This window comes from Microtus pennsylvanicus, chromosome 3 (assembly GCF_037038515.1).
Source record: "Microtus pennsylvanicus isolate mMicPen1 chromosome 3, mMicPen1.hap1, whole genome shotgun sequence".
Taxonomy (NCBI): Eukaryota; Metazoa; Chordata; class Mammalia; order Rodentia; family Cricetidae; genus Microtus; species Microtus pennsylvanicus.
The window spans coordinates 56329062-56342430 of record NC_134581.1 but is presented as its reverse complement, the minus strand read 5'-3'; the positions used below and the strand labels follow the sequence as shown (position 1 = coordinate 56342430).

The window sequence follows — 13369 nt, the reverse complement described above, 5'->3', positions numbered from 1 at the left end:
AGTTCATAGGTCAACACTGACCTCTCAGTGGTTGCATGGTGTCCCCTTGTCTTTCTGGTGTCACTCAGTAAGCTACACACACTGTAATAAAAGGTGGGCTTGAACCCTCTGTGACCCTGAGTTCTGATGGGATGGGAGCTCATCCCATCCATACCTGGCTTCTAGGGCAGGGGTTGGAAAGGTCTCTGGGAAGATGGATCCCTGCTGTGCCTCTTCCCTAATTGTTGCTGTGGGCACTGACTGTTTTTAGAAGGGGACCCTCAGTTGAGAAAGAGTGGAACTCTTGGACAGACTTCCTGGTCCTCTCCCTGCATGAGTCATCTGTGTAGGAGGGAGGAGTTCAATGTGGTACTTATCCCAGCAGGTACAGATTCTTGCCTTGGCCTCTAAGCCTACCAGCTTAGTCCCTGCCCCAAATGGATCCTCTGTCCTGGCTTTTGTGTGACCAGGACTGGGAAGAGGTGATGGCCAGACTCAGAGCTGCACAGTATTTTTACGACTTTTGGTTGTACCCAGAGTGGCCTGCCATGGAACAGTGCAGAGGCTCTATGGATATTTCTGGTCCAGATAGATGGGTCAGGCTGATGGACAGAGGCACAGGCTGCAGAGAGGTTCAGGGTTAGCTGTGGCTGCTGCAGCCTGCATAGACAACAGATCTCTATGGAGCCAAGTCAGCCTGGTCTGTGGCTGCTGATGTGGGTTCTGAAGCCCCGGACATCTGTTGGATAGATGTGCCTGGATTCTGGTCAGCATTGTGGGGCATGCTGCTGTGGGGTTTCTGCAGGGGTGGTAAGGTCCTTCTAGCTGTGGCCTGATGTGGCTCTCTCCTAAGGGAGGGAGCTTGCTTGCCATGCTGAGTGCAGTATCCCTAAGTATAGTTTATTTTTTCTACAGTTGAACTCTGTTGTAGATTTATGTAAAAATACATTCTCTTTTTGAAAATAAAGGTTTTCATGTCTTGTAAAATAACAACAAAAAAAAAACCAAAAAGAAAAACAAAACAACTACCAGTTTATATAGGGAGCTAGTTCTTCAGTGATGTAAGGGAACATGCACGCATTTGTGAAGTACCCACTTAATCTCCTTCCGCTAGAACATCAAGTGACAAGGTTTAAATCTGAAAAGACAGTACAACATCTATGAGAAAGCTCTTTATTGAAGTGGAAGGATTTTACATTGCATGACTGTCTGAAACATCTAGAAGAGCAAGGTCCCTTATCTCCTCCAGAAGTGAGTACAGACTTCTTCCCTTTGTTTGGCAGTATTCCTGACACTCCTCCTGTAGTACCTTGCCTTTGACTTCTTGGGCGAGCTGAGCTTCTTCCACAGACCGGGTTACTTCTTTCACTAACTCACTCTTCAGCAAGAGGGAGCTCTGATGGCACAGTTCTGGGTTTGGTGTCATATATGGTTTGTTGCTTATTATTTCAAGCCTGATTGTATCCGAGTGGCAACGCAAGGCCTGGACAGATATTCTTACCTAGCACAGAGAAATACACGTTACTACATCGTGTCTTTTTCTTCACATTGAAAACAAGGCTGAATATACACAGACTTACTGTTACATGGTCAAACAGATGAAATGTAACAGACTTCCCTCCGGCCGTGGTAGAGGTGATCTTGTTCTGAGACCGTTGTAGGGATCCTGGCGTCCATTCAGATCTGTTCTCTGGGCCACATGAGATCACTAAGCCATCTTTATTCCTTAGATAGGCGGCACCTTTAATGCCGAACCTAAATCACCACCAGGGTAAAACCGAGATAATGTATTCTTAGGGTGCAAATCTTCTATGCTGAGCCACTCTTCTGTGGTTTATCTCCGAAACATTTTTACAGAGCAGATAAGAAACAATGCTTTGCAAGCTAAGAAAGATCCTAGGACTGATGGATATGCATATATATATGTACTCCCACTTGCTCCTGCTATTTCCTGATTGTACATATAATAATTTTATGAAGTTTATATATGTAGCATTGTATATGTTAATATATAGAAAGTTTCGCTCCATAGCTGTAGCTGGCCTAGAGCTTGCTTTGAAGACTAGGCTGGCCCCGAACTCAGAGATCTGTTTGAGTCTGCCTCTTGAGTGTTGGGATTAAAGGCGTGTGCCATCATGCCAAGCGTATATTCTTTTTAGAGATAAGGACTCATAGAGTGCAAGTTGGCACTAAAATCATTATGTAGCTACGGATAACCTTGAACTTCTGATCCTTTTGCTTTACAGGCACATATCACCAGACCTGGTTTTATGTGGTGCTGGGGTTCAAACCCAGGACTTTATATGTGTTAGGCAAGCAGGCGCTCCACCTTTGAGCTATACACCCTCAGTCTAAATAAATATTTTAGTAAGTTACATATAATGTATCATTGTGTTCAACACTGTATAGTTTAACTGTGATTTCTTACTAGTCACTGCATGAGAGGTAACATACCTTGGTATAAATACAAGCACACCATTTGTTCTAATCGAATAAATAATTCCATCGGCCATGCAGCGCTCCTCCGTTTCTGAGTCTTTGTCTTTAAAGTACATGCACTGGAAGAGCTCAGTGGACTGCTTCTGAGAATGCTGGGCTGCCTGTAAGAAGCACAACCCCACGTATGACAACAGTTCCCTGATGTCCAGCAAGAAACCTGAAGCTCATTCCCACAGAAACAGCTTTTATGTGGGCAGGATTCTGCAGTGTGGTGGCACAAACCTATAATCCCAGTACCTGGGAGGCTGAGACAGGAGGATTGGCCACATAGAGAGAGTTGTCATCTCAACTAAACCAAAGAAAAAAAGACAGAGCAACCCTATCTTAGAAAAGAAAAGAAAGAAAAAATAGATGGAGCAGCAGGCAGGTGAGATGTGAAGAGAAGGCTCAGTGGGCAAAGGCACTTTCTGTGCAAACCTTATCACCTGAGTTCAGCCCCCAGAGCCCATGTAAAGGCTGAATATGGTGGTGCATATCTCTAAGCCCAGCATCCCTACTACAAGATGGGAGGCAGAGATGGGAGACTCGGCCAGACACTCGCACCTATACTCACCAGCTATCTTGGAGTGCACAGTGCAGCAGCAGAAACAAGTTCTCAAAAACATGGTGGAAAGCAAGAACCAATCCTGAAAGTCATTCTTTCTTACTCTGTTTCTCTCTCTGCCCCCCTCTTTCTCTCTCTGCCTCTCTTTCTCAACACACACACACACATTAAGACCAATGAGATGGCTCAGTGGTTAAAGGCACTTACTGCACACACACACATACACAATAAGACTGATGAGATGGCTCAGTGGTTAAAGGCACTTACTGAACACACACACACACAAAGACTGATCTGATGAGATGGCTCAATGGTTAAAGGCATGTACTGCCAAACTTGACAACCTGAGTTCTATCCCTGGGATGAAGATGGTAGAAAGAGATTACTAACTCCTACAAATTATCCTCTGACTTTCACTTGAATATACAGATACATACACATAATAAATAAATAAACAAATGGAACTAAGAGATTTTAAAGACAAAAATTAAGCCAGGTGGTTGTGGTATATGATTTTTATCCTAATACTCGGGAGAGAGAGCCAGGCGGATTTCTGTGAGTTCGAGGCCAGCCTGGTTTACAGAGTGAGTTCTAGGAAAGCCAGGTCTACATAGAAAAACCCTGTCTAAAATCACCCCCAAAACTCTAGACAATGCTAGGTTTTTTTTGGGGGGGGGGGAACAGTCTCATTACTGTATAGTTCTGACATCCCCAGCATTTGGGAGGCAGAGGTCAGACTGGTCTATATAATGAGATTCTGTCTCAAAAACAACAAAAGCCCCACAAATTCATGTTATTTCAGGACACTAGTAAATGTATTAAGAGCACTGCTTACAATAATGGAGTTTGCAAAAATATATGGTACCCCATTTTCTTATGCAGAAAGCTGAAACCCACTTAGGAGATAGGTAGGAATTTGAAATTCTTTCTTACTCGGTTTCTGTTGTTGATATGTCGGCATAATTCCTCAAGATCTTTGTTGCTGAACAAATTTTCTTTAATTTCCATCTTCTTGTCTTTTGAAATGGCTGCCATTAATAGTCGGTGTACAACAATATCTGAATATCTTCTTATCGGAGAAGTAAAGTGGGTATACTTATCTAACGCAAGACCTTCAAAAGGAAACCAAACATCAGAATAAAGGACAGACAAGCGCACTTTCAAAAAGATTTGTCAGACAATGCTGTCAGTCACCGTAATGCTGGAACTCCTCCTCTGCACAGGAGCCGGTGGAGAAGTAGAGGGCATTGGACATGGCCTGAGTAGCCATGGAGCGCAGCAGCTGGTTCACCAGAGGGTCACTGGGGTCGTTGGCTCTATCCAGAGAGTCAGCCAGGGTTTTATTGGACCTAACCAGAAACAGAGAAGCCTTGATGGGTCTCAAAAGGCAATTTACAGGTGACGCTTTCCACTCCTTGGTTTAATTGTCTTCATCTACCAGCAGTTAAATTCATTTTAGCCACAATTTTCTTCTCAATACAGAAATCTAGTTTGCTTTTAAAGTTTAAATGAAGATGGTTAGGGTTTAAATTTTTAAAAAATTATTTATTTTAATATATATATATTTCCATGCATTCATATGGTGCAGCAGCCCACTGAAGCCAGAGGCAGCATTGGGTCCTCTAGGACTGAAGTTAGAGCCAGTTGTGGGCTGCTATGTGGGTGCTGGGAATCAAGTCTGGGTTCTCTGCAAGAGCAGTCAAGTCAGTTTGCTCTTAAGTGCTAAGCCATTTCTCCAGCCCCCAGAATTTATATTTCGTAAGTAGTATAATGTCCAATTAATGCAAGTCTAAGTCAATGCTTGACGGAAACAGGTGGTCAGGTTCCTGTGGAATTATATATTCTTTTGTGTGTGTGTAGGGGGGATAGGCGGTTTGAGACAGTGTTTCCCTGTGTAGTCCTGGCAGTGCTGGAACTCATCACTCAGTAGACCAGGCTGGCCTTCAACTCAGAGATTTGTCTGCCTTTGCCTCCTGAGTGCTGGAATCAAAGGTGTGTATCTCTGCCCCCCACCCCCCACATAGTGGTGTTACATTCTTTTGTTTTTAATGTTTTTTAAACACTGATTTTTTTTTTAATTTAACTTGATTTTATGTGCATTGCTATGAAGGTGTCAGATCCCCTGGAACTGGAGTTACAGACAGTTGTGAACTGGCATGTGGGTATTGGGAATTGAACCTGGGTCCTCTGGAAGAGCAGCCAGTGCTCTTAACCATTAAGTCATCTCTCCAGCCCCTGGTGTTACAATCTTAATACACTCAATGTAAGCATCCTATACAGATCAAAGAATGGGCATTTTTAAATTTTATTAAGAATTATTGGGGCTGGAGAGATGGCTCAGAGGTTAAGAGCACTGACTGCTCTTCCAGAGGTCCTGAGTTCAATTCCCAGCAACCACATGATGCCTCACAACCATTTGTAATGAGATCTGGCGCCCTCTTCTGGTGTGTGGGAAGCAGAATGTTGTACACATAATAAATAAATAAATTAAAAAAAATTATTTAGTTGGAGGGAAGCTTCAAAAACAAAGTAGCAGGAGTGGGCACACACCCCTGTGCTCTGGGCACTCCAGAGGCTAAGCCAGGAAGCCAGCCTCAAAAACAAAAAAACAAAAAAACCCCCAAGAAACCAAAACCAACCAACCAAGCACAGTACTTTCTGCTATTCCTCTGCCCCTCAAAAGAGGATTACCGTGTGTCTATGAAGAAGCCTTTCGCTTTAGCGCATTCCCGGAGCTCTGAGAAAAACTCCTGGTGGGGAGGTGGGTGTTGGCGCAGCAAAGCCTGGTGGGGAAAACTCTCCCAGATCTTCTTGGCCACCCAGTGGTTGGCTAGGATCATGCATTCTGCCACTGTCTCATGAACCTCCAGGGGCTGCTTAGGGATGAGGTCATGAATGTTCTTCTTGTCATCCAGCTGGACTCGAACCTCTATACCTTCCAGTTCCAGGGCACCGCAGCGGTCTCTTTTTGCTCGGATGTGGCGCGCTATGTCAGTCAGCTTTCCAATTGCCCACACTAACTCCTCCAGTTTGGCCTGTCGGCTCTGCTCCTCCAAGGCTTTGAATTCTGGAATATCATCAACAATGCTGAAGTTTCCATCCAGTAGCTCTTGGGCCGCCTCGTAGAAGAGTTTGTAAGCTGATCGGATAATGGTTCTGCCATACCACACTTTCTTTATTTCATAAGAAGTTTTATCTAATTCCCACATGACACTCACGGCATACCTATAAGCCAGGGACATCAACAGTATCATTATTCCATTCTATTTTCTTGAAAACAGGTATATATCTTATTTATTTTGTGTATGCTTATGTGTATGGTGCACATGTGAGCATCATGACCCGTGTGGAGGTCGGGATAACTCGTGAGAGCCATTCCTCTCCTTTCACCATGTCGGTCCTGAGGGTCATACTCAGACTTAGCACCAGGTGTCCTTACCCACTGAGCCATCCCTTTGGGCTTTCATCCTTCTGAAAGATTATTATTCTTTATTTCATGTCTGTGGGTGTTCTGCCTGCACATATGTCTGTGCACTAGTATGTGTCGGCTGCCCAACGAGGCCAGAGGAGGGCGTCAGATTCCCTGGAACTGGAATTACAGGCAGTTATGAACTGTCATGTGGGTTCTGGGAATCAAACCTGGGTTGTCAGAGTTGTCTGGAAAAGTGGTCAGTGCACTTAGCTGATGAGCCATCTCCCCAGCCTCCTCCATTCTATTTCACAAGCAAGCAGAACTTGACTTTGAATCTAAGGTGAAAGAAATGACCTTGCTACAGACTTAGGGTACAATTTCTTAAACTAATCACTCCATCTCTCTCTATGTATGTATGCATATAGTTGCACACACACACACACACACACACACTTTGACATTAAAAACAAAGTCAGGCTGGGTGACTCTTCTAATCCCAGCATTCAGGAGGCAGAGGCAAGTGGATCTCTGTGAGGCCAGCCTGGTCTACTGAGGGAGTTCAAGGACAGTCAGAGCAACACAAAGGAACCCTGTCTCAAAAAACCAAAAAACAAAGTCAGGCTGGGTGTGGTGATACACTCCTTTAACCCCAGCACTTGGGAGGCAAAGGAAGACAGAGGTGTGTGAGTCTGAGGCTAGCCTGGCTTACCCGGTCCAGACCAGTCAAAGGTACACAGTGAGACCCTATGTCAACAACAAAGTCAGACTGGGTTCTGCTAACTCTTAACAACTCTGAAATGAGTTCAAGCACAATAATGGAGAGCCTCACAGTTCTCCATTTTGATTAGAATAGCTTGACACTGATTGAGTCAGGTCTGTTTAGTGCCTCAGGAAGTTAGAGCAAAGCCTTTAAATCCTACCAGAGGACAGGGAGCTCGGAATCAATCTTCATGATAGGTTAATTAGCAAAAAGCTCATTTAGCAAAGAACTATTCTGCCACCAAAACATTTTATTAAAGAAGCCTATATATTTATAATGCATACATTTTAAAGGGGCTAATTTTCCTAACATGTAAAGAGTCTTCATGAATCAGTAATAAATCACAAACCTAAATGAAAATGCATAAGGAATATGAAGTAGTTCACAGGAAAGAATACATAAATATCCCTTAACAAAAATGTTTAACTTCACACATAGTAGAAAATATAAATTAAAATTAAGATCCTACTTATCTAGCAGACTAACTTAGAGGGAAGAGTACAGTATAGTGTATGGGGCAGGCTGTGGGAAAACAAGCTTTTGCATGCACTGCTATGGAAACAGGCTGTAACCTCTGTGGAGGGCAATCTGATTACATGCACCTTGGCCTAAGCTCTGCTTCTCAGAGTTTCTCCTTCAGATATAGTTAATACTTAACGAGAGAGAACTAGTGATGGTGAGATGTCTCATGTCTCAGGGTGAAGAGCACTGGCTCTTCTGGAGGTTTAGTCCCCAGAACCCACATGGTGGCTCACAACTGTCTGTGACTTCAGTTCCCGGGGATCTGATGTCCTCTTCTGGCTTCTGCAAACACTATACACATAGATGGTGCCCATACATATATGCAGGCATAACACTCAAGACACATAAAATAAAAATAAACAAATTTTTTTCGTTTTTTTTTTTTTTTTTTTGAGATAGGATCTCCCTGTATAGCTCTGGCTGGCCTTGCAGGGAGGTCTGCCTGCCTCTGGTCCCGAGTGCTGGGATTAAAGGTGTGTGCCACCACTGCCTGGCTTAAATAAATCTTTTTAAAAAGGTACTGAAGGGTTGTGGATGTAGCTCAGTTGCTAGAGTGCTTTGCTTAGCTTGCACAAAGTTCTGGGCTGGATCCCCAGCACTGCACAAACCAGGCATGTTGGTATACAGGTGGAGGCAGGAGGATCAGAAGGTCATCCTTGGCTTCCTGATCAGTTTCAGAACAAGATGCCTGCCTGGTACTCTCTCTCAAAAAAAGGGGAGGGGGAATAAAATTTTACATGCTGAATAGCAGGTGTGTATAAATTATATATAAATACCACACACATGTTCTCTTCTACACACACACACCTATATATACAGATACTTGTTAGAAATATATATATTTGTTAGAAACAGAAGCAGTTTAGAATGAGAGTCTACTCTTTATATCGAAGGTATGCTAGTATTTTTATAAAAAATAAAAATTATGGGGGCTGGAGAGATGGCTCAGAGGTTAAGAGCACTGGCTACTCTTCTAGAGGACCTGAGTTTAATTCCCAGCAACCACATGGTGGCTCACAATTGTCTATAATATGATCTGGTGCCTTTTCTGGCATGCAGGCATACATGAAGGCAGAACACTGTATATATAATAAATAAATCTTAAAAAATAAAAATCACACATCTATATTTGTGTGCATTAAATATAGAAAAATATATAAGCGATCAGTACCTAAGAAAAAATAATAGGAAGGGCCCTCTATTCCATCCTTTGGAACTTTAAACTACTTCTAAACTATCTAACTATGCATTCACTGATAACGCAAACTCCCTAAGCTCAGGTGCCTTCTGAAGAGCAGCATCTACTAGAGAGTGTGCCGCATTCTCCTCAGCCGGTGGCCTGCTTCAGAAAGCTAGCATCGGGAGAGCAGAAAGAAAGGAGGAGGCTGGAAAAATAAAGCTCCCGGAAGCCATATGTGGAATAGAAGCGGGAGGCAGGCAGCCCAGAGAGGGGGCAGGAGCAGCGGGTAGGTGTGGAGTGCTAAGGAGAGCACACTGGAAGGCCAAGGAAGAGCTCTGAAGGTGACATCAGACTCACCTGTCAACGCCTCCCAGGAGGGAGCAGAGGTCCGCGCTGAGGATGGAGGGCAGCATGTCATAGCGGCGGTCTGCTAGGTAGTAAGTGGTGGCCCTGGAATGACAGTGCGGGTAACTGACCTTCAGCAGCTGCAGCACTGCTGGGACTGGGCTGTAGGAGGTAAACAGCCAAGATCGGGGCTGGATTCCCCTGGGGCCACTGCTCCTCAGAAAGCACAGCGCCTGCCTAATTAAATAGTTCCCGTGTGCCCACTTGACCAAGTCACATTGCTTTGGCTGAGTATTCTTCCAGTGATGTAGAAAGTAAAAGTGACATGAATCTTGGTTGTATGAGAAAATGAGAGCATAATGACCTAGCATCTGCACAGAACACCTATTACGTGTGAAAATTTGCTCATTTTAAGTTAAGAGGAAGTGATGGGTAAAAGGTCAAGAAAGGACACAAACTGATCAAGGTACTATTTTCCTGAAGGGCGGTACTTCAGGAAAGTGCAGAAGAGATTTTCACTACTGTCCGTCCAAACAGGAGGTCTTGGCCATCTGAAACTCGCACAGAGACAAACACACAGCACACTGCTGGCTTCCAACAGGGTTACCTCGTTCTAGCTTCGACATCAATATAAGAGTTGGGGGTCACAAAGTGTGTGACGTCAGCGATGTGGACCCCGAGCTCCAGGTTGCCATTGGCTAAGGTTCTGACTGAGAGTGTGTCATCCACATCTTCACAGCCCTTGGGGTCGATACTGAACACAAGGTGGGTGTTCCTCAGGTCCTTCCGCTCTCTTTCTTCTTTGGGGCTCACCTTCCAAGGGTTTTCTGGTGTGTTCACTGGCATCTCACACATCTGCACCAGAGACCAAGCATTCAGAAATCCATGCATTATGAGGTTCTCTAAAAACCCACTCTCTTGGAGGGCTCGGTGGTTAAGAGCACTGGCTGCTCCTCCAGAGGACCCAGGTTCAATACTTGGCACCCACGTGACAGCTTACAACTGTCTGTAACCCCAATCCTTGGGGTTCCAATGTCCTCTTCTGACTTATTTGGGCACCAGACATTCATGAAGATTCTGTCTACTTTGTTTCTTGAGATAGAGTCATTATTCACTAACCTGGAATGCTCCCATTATGCCGGACTGGCTGGTCATCAAACCCTAAGGGTCTCTTACAAGCATATGTCACCAGGCCCAGTTTTTATGTGGGTCTGGGTTGGAACTCAGATCCTCATGACTACATAGGAAGCACTTTACTGACTGGGCATCTTCCCCGCCTTATTTGCCTTCTTTTGATTATAACTGTTCATTAGGTGCCTCCCAAGCGTCAGGCACTGGAGCCTCGCGGCCTGCTGGGAGCTGTCCCTGGGCCTTCACGAGAGCAAATAGGCGACAGGATGTGACAATGCATCCTGCTTCCACAGCAGCCTGGGTCTGCACAGAGCTGAGCTCTTAAGTCAAACCCTGAAGAGACAAAAATCTCCATGCCCCCCTCCCTGAAATAAAAACTTATTCCTTAAAAATAATTTAAACAAGACTAATCTGGGGCATTTTCCCTCTATGATCACCTGTTTAAGTCATCAATTTGAAGCTAAGTAGGCTACAGGACAGAGAATTCTAGTCCTGTGAGATCTAATTCAAACTTAATTTTATTCCAACATTTCACTAAGAGGTGCCAAGCAAGTCAACAAATAATTTCCAGAAACTAATGTTAAACATAAAAATTTAATCATAGTCTAAATTTAATAATGTAAAATAGTTAAAATATTTTCTTATTGTAGCCCCTGTTATGTCAGAAGCTATAATGAAAACAAGCGCACCCATCCACTGTGGATGGTAATTTACACCGGGGCAATGTTTTCTGGAAAACTATCTGCCAATATATAATAAACCTATTTAAATTTTTTATGCCCTTTGACTTGGTAATTTAACTTTTAGGATTATATTCCATGGGGATGATCAAAAAAGAGTAAAAAAGGCAACACTGATTTAAAAAAATGTGTCAAGTAACATTTTCCCCTAATACTGAAAAATTAAACACTACCAATGTCCAACAATTGAGGAATGTTTAAGCAAAGTAGGGTAAATTAATTTTGGTAATTTGTCTTAACTACTAAAAATAAGTAGGCTATGTCAATATATAGAAACAATTTTAAGTGAAGAAGGCAGAATAGAATATAAGTGTGCACAATGGATATGGCCACAAGAGAATAAGGGAGATTTATGAGACTGTGAAAGACCAGAAAGTGATGAAATCACTGGTATTTTATATTCATTGGACTTTTGTTTTCTGTAAAGGTTTCAAAAAACATTTCATAATGAGCCTGATTTTTTGATGCATCCATCTCTGGTAGGTCCAGTGTAAAGAAAAACGGCTAGCCTAAGAAACTCACACTGGCCCTAAACCAGAGCTGGTGAAAGAAATTCACCCTGGCCCTGAAACCTGAGCTAGTGAAAGAAACACTTTAGCCCTGAACCCAGAACCTAAGAAACACACCCTGACCCTGAAACTAGAGCCAAAGAAATGCTGACTTTAGCTGTAGAGCCAGAGCCAGTGAAAGAAACACTCCCAGGCCCTAAAACTAGAGCCAAAAGGCTAAAAAGGACCAGCAAAAGAAACACAATTTGGCCCTGAAACCAGAGCCGACTCTTCCCCTGACCAACTGACCAACAAAACCAACCAACCCCTGAGCAGAAAATCTCCCTGGGAAAACCGGCACTAAGAAGCCCTATATAAGCCCCTCTGCATGTTCAGTGGCTAGCTGTCCTAGCCCACTCTGGTAAAAGCAACCACTCTTCTGGACTCTTCTTTCCCAAAGAAATCTCTTTCTTAAAAGAATTTTGGGTGAAGATCCTTTGCTGAGATGTTCCCTTAAGGGGAATGAACAGAAAAACAAAACAAAACAAAAAACTGTTTCTTCTAAATAGTTACATTTGCTGGGAAACTCCCTTGGGAATGGAGCAGAAAAAGTGTTGCCAGAGCTTTTCCCCTTTAGCAGAGTGAAGCAGAAGATGTAACATCTTGGGCGGGAGCTGAGTAGAGCAGAAGAGGAAACAAACAGGTAGCTCTGCTAGGACGCTCCCTCAGGGGAACCGAGCAGAGCTCAGCTGTGATGACTCTAAGAGAGGAACAGGATTGCTACATCCTGCAGGGAGACCATCTCACACTGCACCCCAGCTTTAGGTAAAGCCTGACTTCCCGACCAGTCAGGATACCTTTTCCTTCAGAGCTGTAACACTCGCAGGCAGAGCTCAACTGGGTCTGTAAAGAAGATACATAGAGTGGGTGTGGTGGCGCATGCCTTTAAATCCAGCACTCTGTAGGCAGAGGCGGGTGGATCTCTGGGAATTCCAGTCCAGCTATGGCTACATAGCATGACTTTGTCTAAAAAAAAAGTAAATAAATAAAAATATAATAAGGAGGCAGAAGAAGAGGAGAGGGGAAAGAGGATGAGAAGGAAGAAAGGGGGGGTGTGATAGTGGTGGTATAAGGTTCGGAATAGACACTGACTACAAGACCCTGACATATCATTTTAAGCACAGCTGAAAAATATAAAATTCTGAGAGCAGTGGGGCTGTAGGAAATTTAGTCTACACTTGGAGCTGACTTTAGTTTGGCCCAGGTCCAGAATTGGGATGGGTGAGATTTTGTTCCTAATTATCTGTAGCTTTAGACAGTTGGTTGTCACATAGTATAAAGTTGTTTTTCAGGGATGGGGAGATGACTTAGTGAGTGAAGGCTTACCACACAAACACGAGACCCCAATTTTGGATCCCTAGCTCCGGGTGCGTATCAAGTACACCTGTAATCATCCCTATGCTGAGGAGGTGGAGCCAGGAAGCTCTCTGGAGCTTCATGGCTCCCAGCCTCACTGATTTAGTGAGTTCCATATTCAGTGAGAGATTCTGTCTCAAACAATGAGTTGGAAGGGCTGGAAAGATAGTTCAGCAGTTAAGAGCATTTGCTGCTTTTCCAGAGGACCCAAGTTTGATTCCCAGCACCCATGTCAGCTTACAACAGTCAGTTCCAAGGGATCCAATATCCTGTTTGGGCTACACATATGGATACACACAGACACATGCATACATAAATAAAAATAAAATAAGGGGCCATGGGCTGGAGAGATG

General features: G+C 43.8%; 1 protein-coding gene across 2 annotated transcripts in view; it reads right to left on the bottom strand.

Annotated features, from left to right (window-relative positions):
- Positions 1-1138: 1138 nt before the first annotated feature.
- Dis3l (DIS3 like exosome 3'-5' exoribonuclease) overlaps positions 1139-13369 on the bottom strand; it is a 36867-nt gene continuing 24636 nt past the window's right edge. For both annotated transcript variants that reach the window (XM_075965531.1, XM_075965532.1), the window contains exons 10-17: positions 9849-10096; positions 9254-9346; positions 5714-6247; positions 4217-4371; positions 3956-4134; positions 2434-2579; positions 1560-1734; positions 1139-1480 (exon numbers count right to left, since the gene is read on the bottom strand). In XM_075965531.1, coding sequence (XP_075821646.1) covers positions 1172-1480; positions 1560-1734; positions 2434-2579; positions 3956-4134; positions 4217-4371; positions 5714-6247; positions 9254-9346; positions 9849-10096 — 1839 coding nt within the window. In that variant the 3' untranslated portion in view covers positions 1139-1171. The remainder of the gene's footprint in view (positions 1481-1559; positions 1735-2433; positions 2580-3955; positions 4135-4216; positions 4372-5713; positions 6248-9253; positions 9347-9848; positions 10097-13369) is intronic.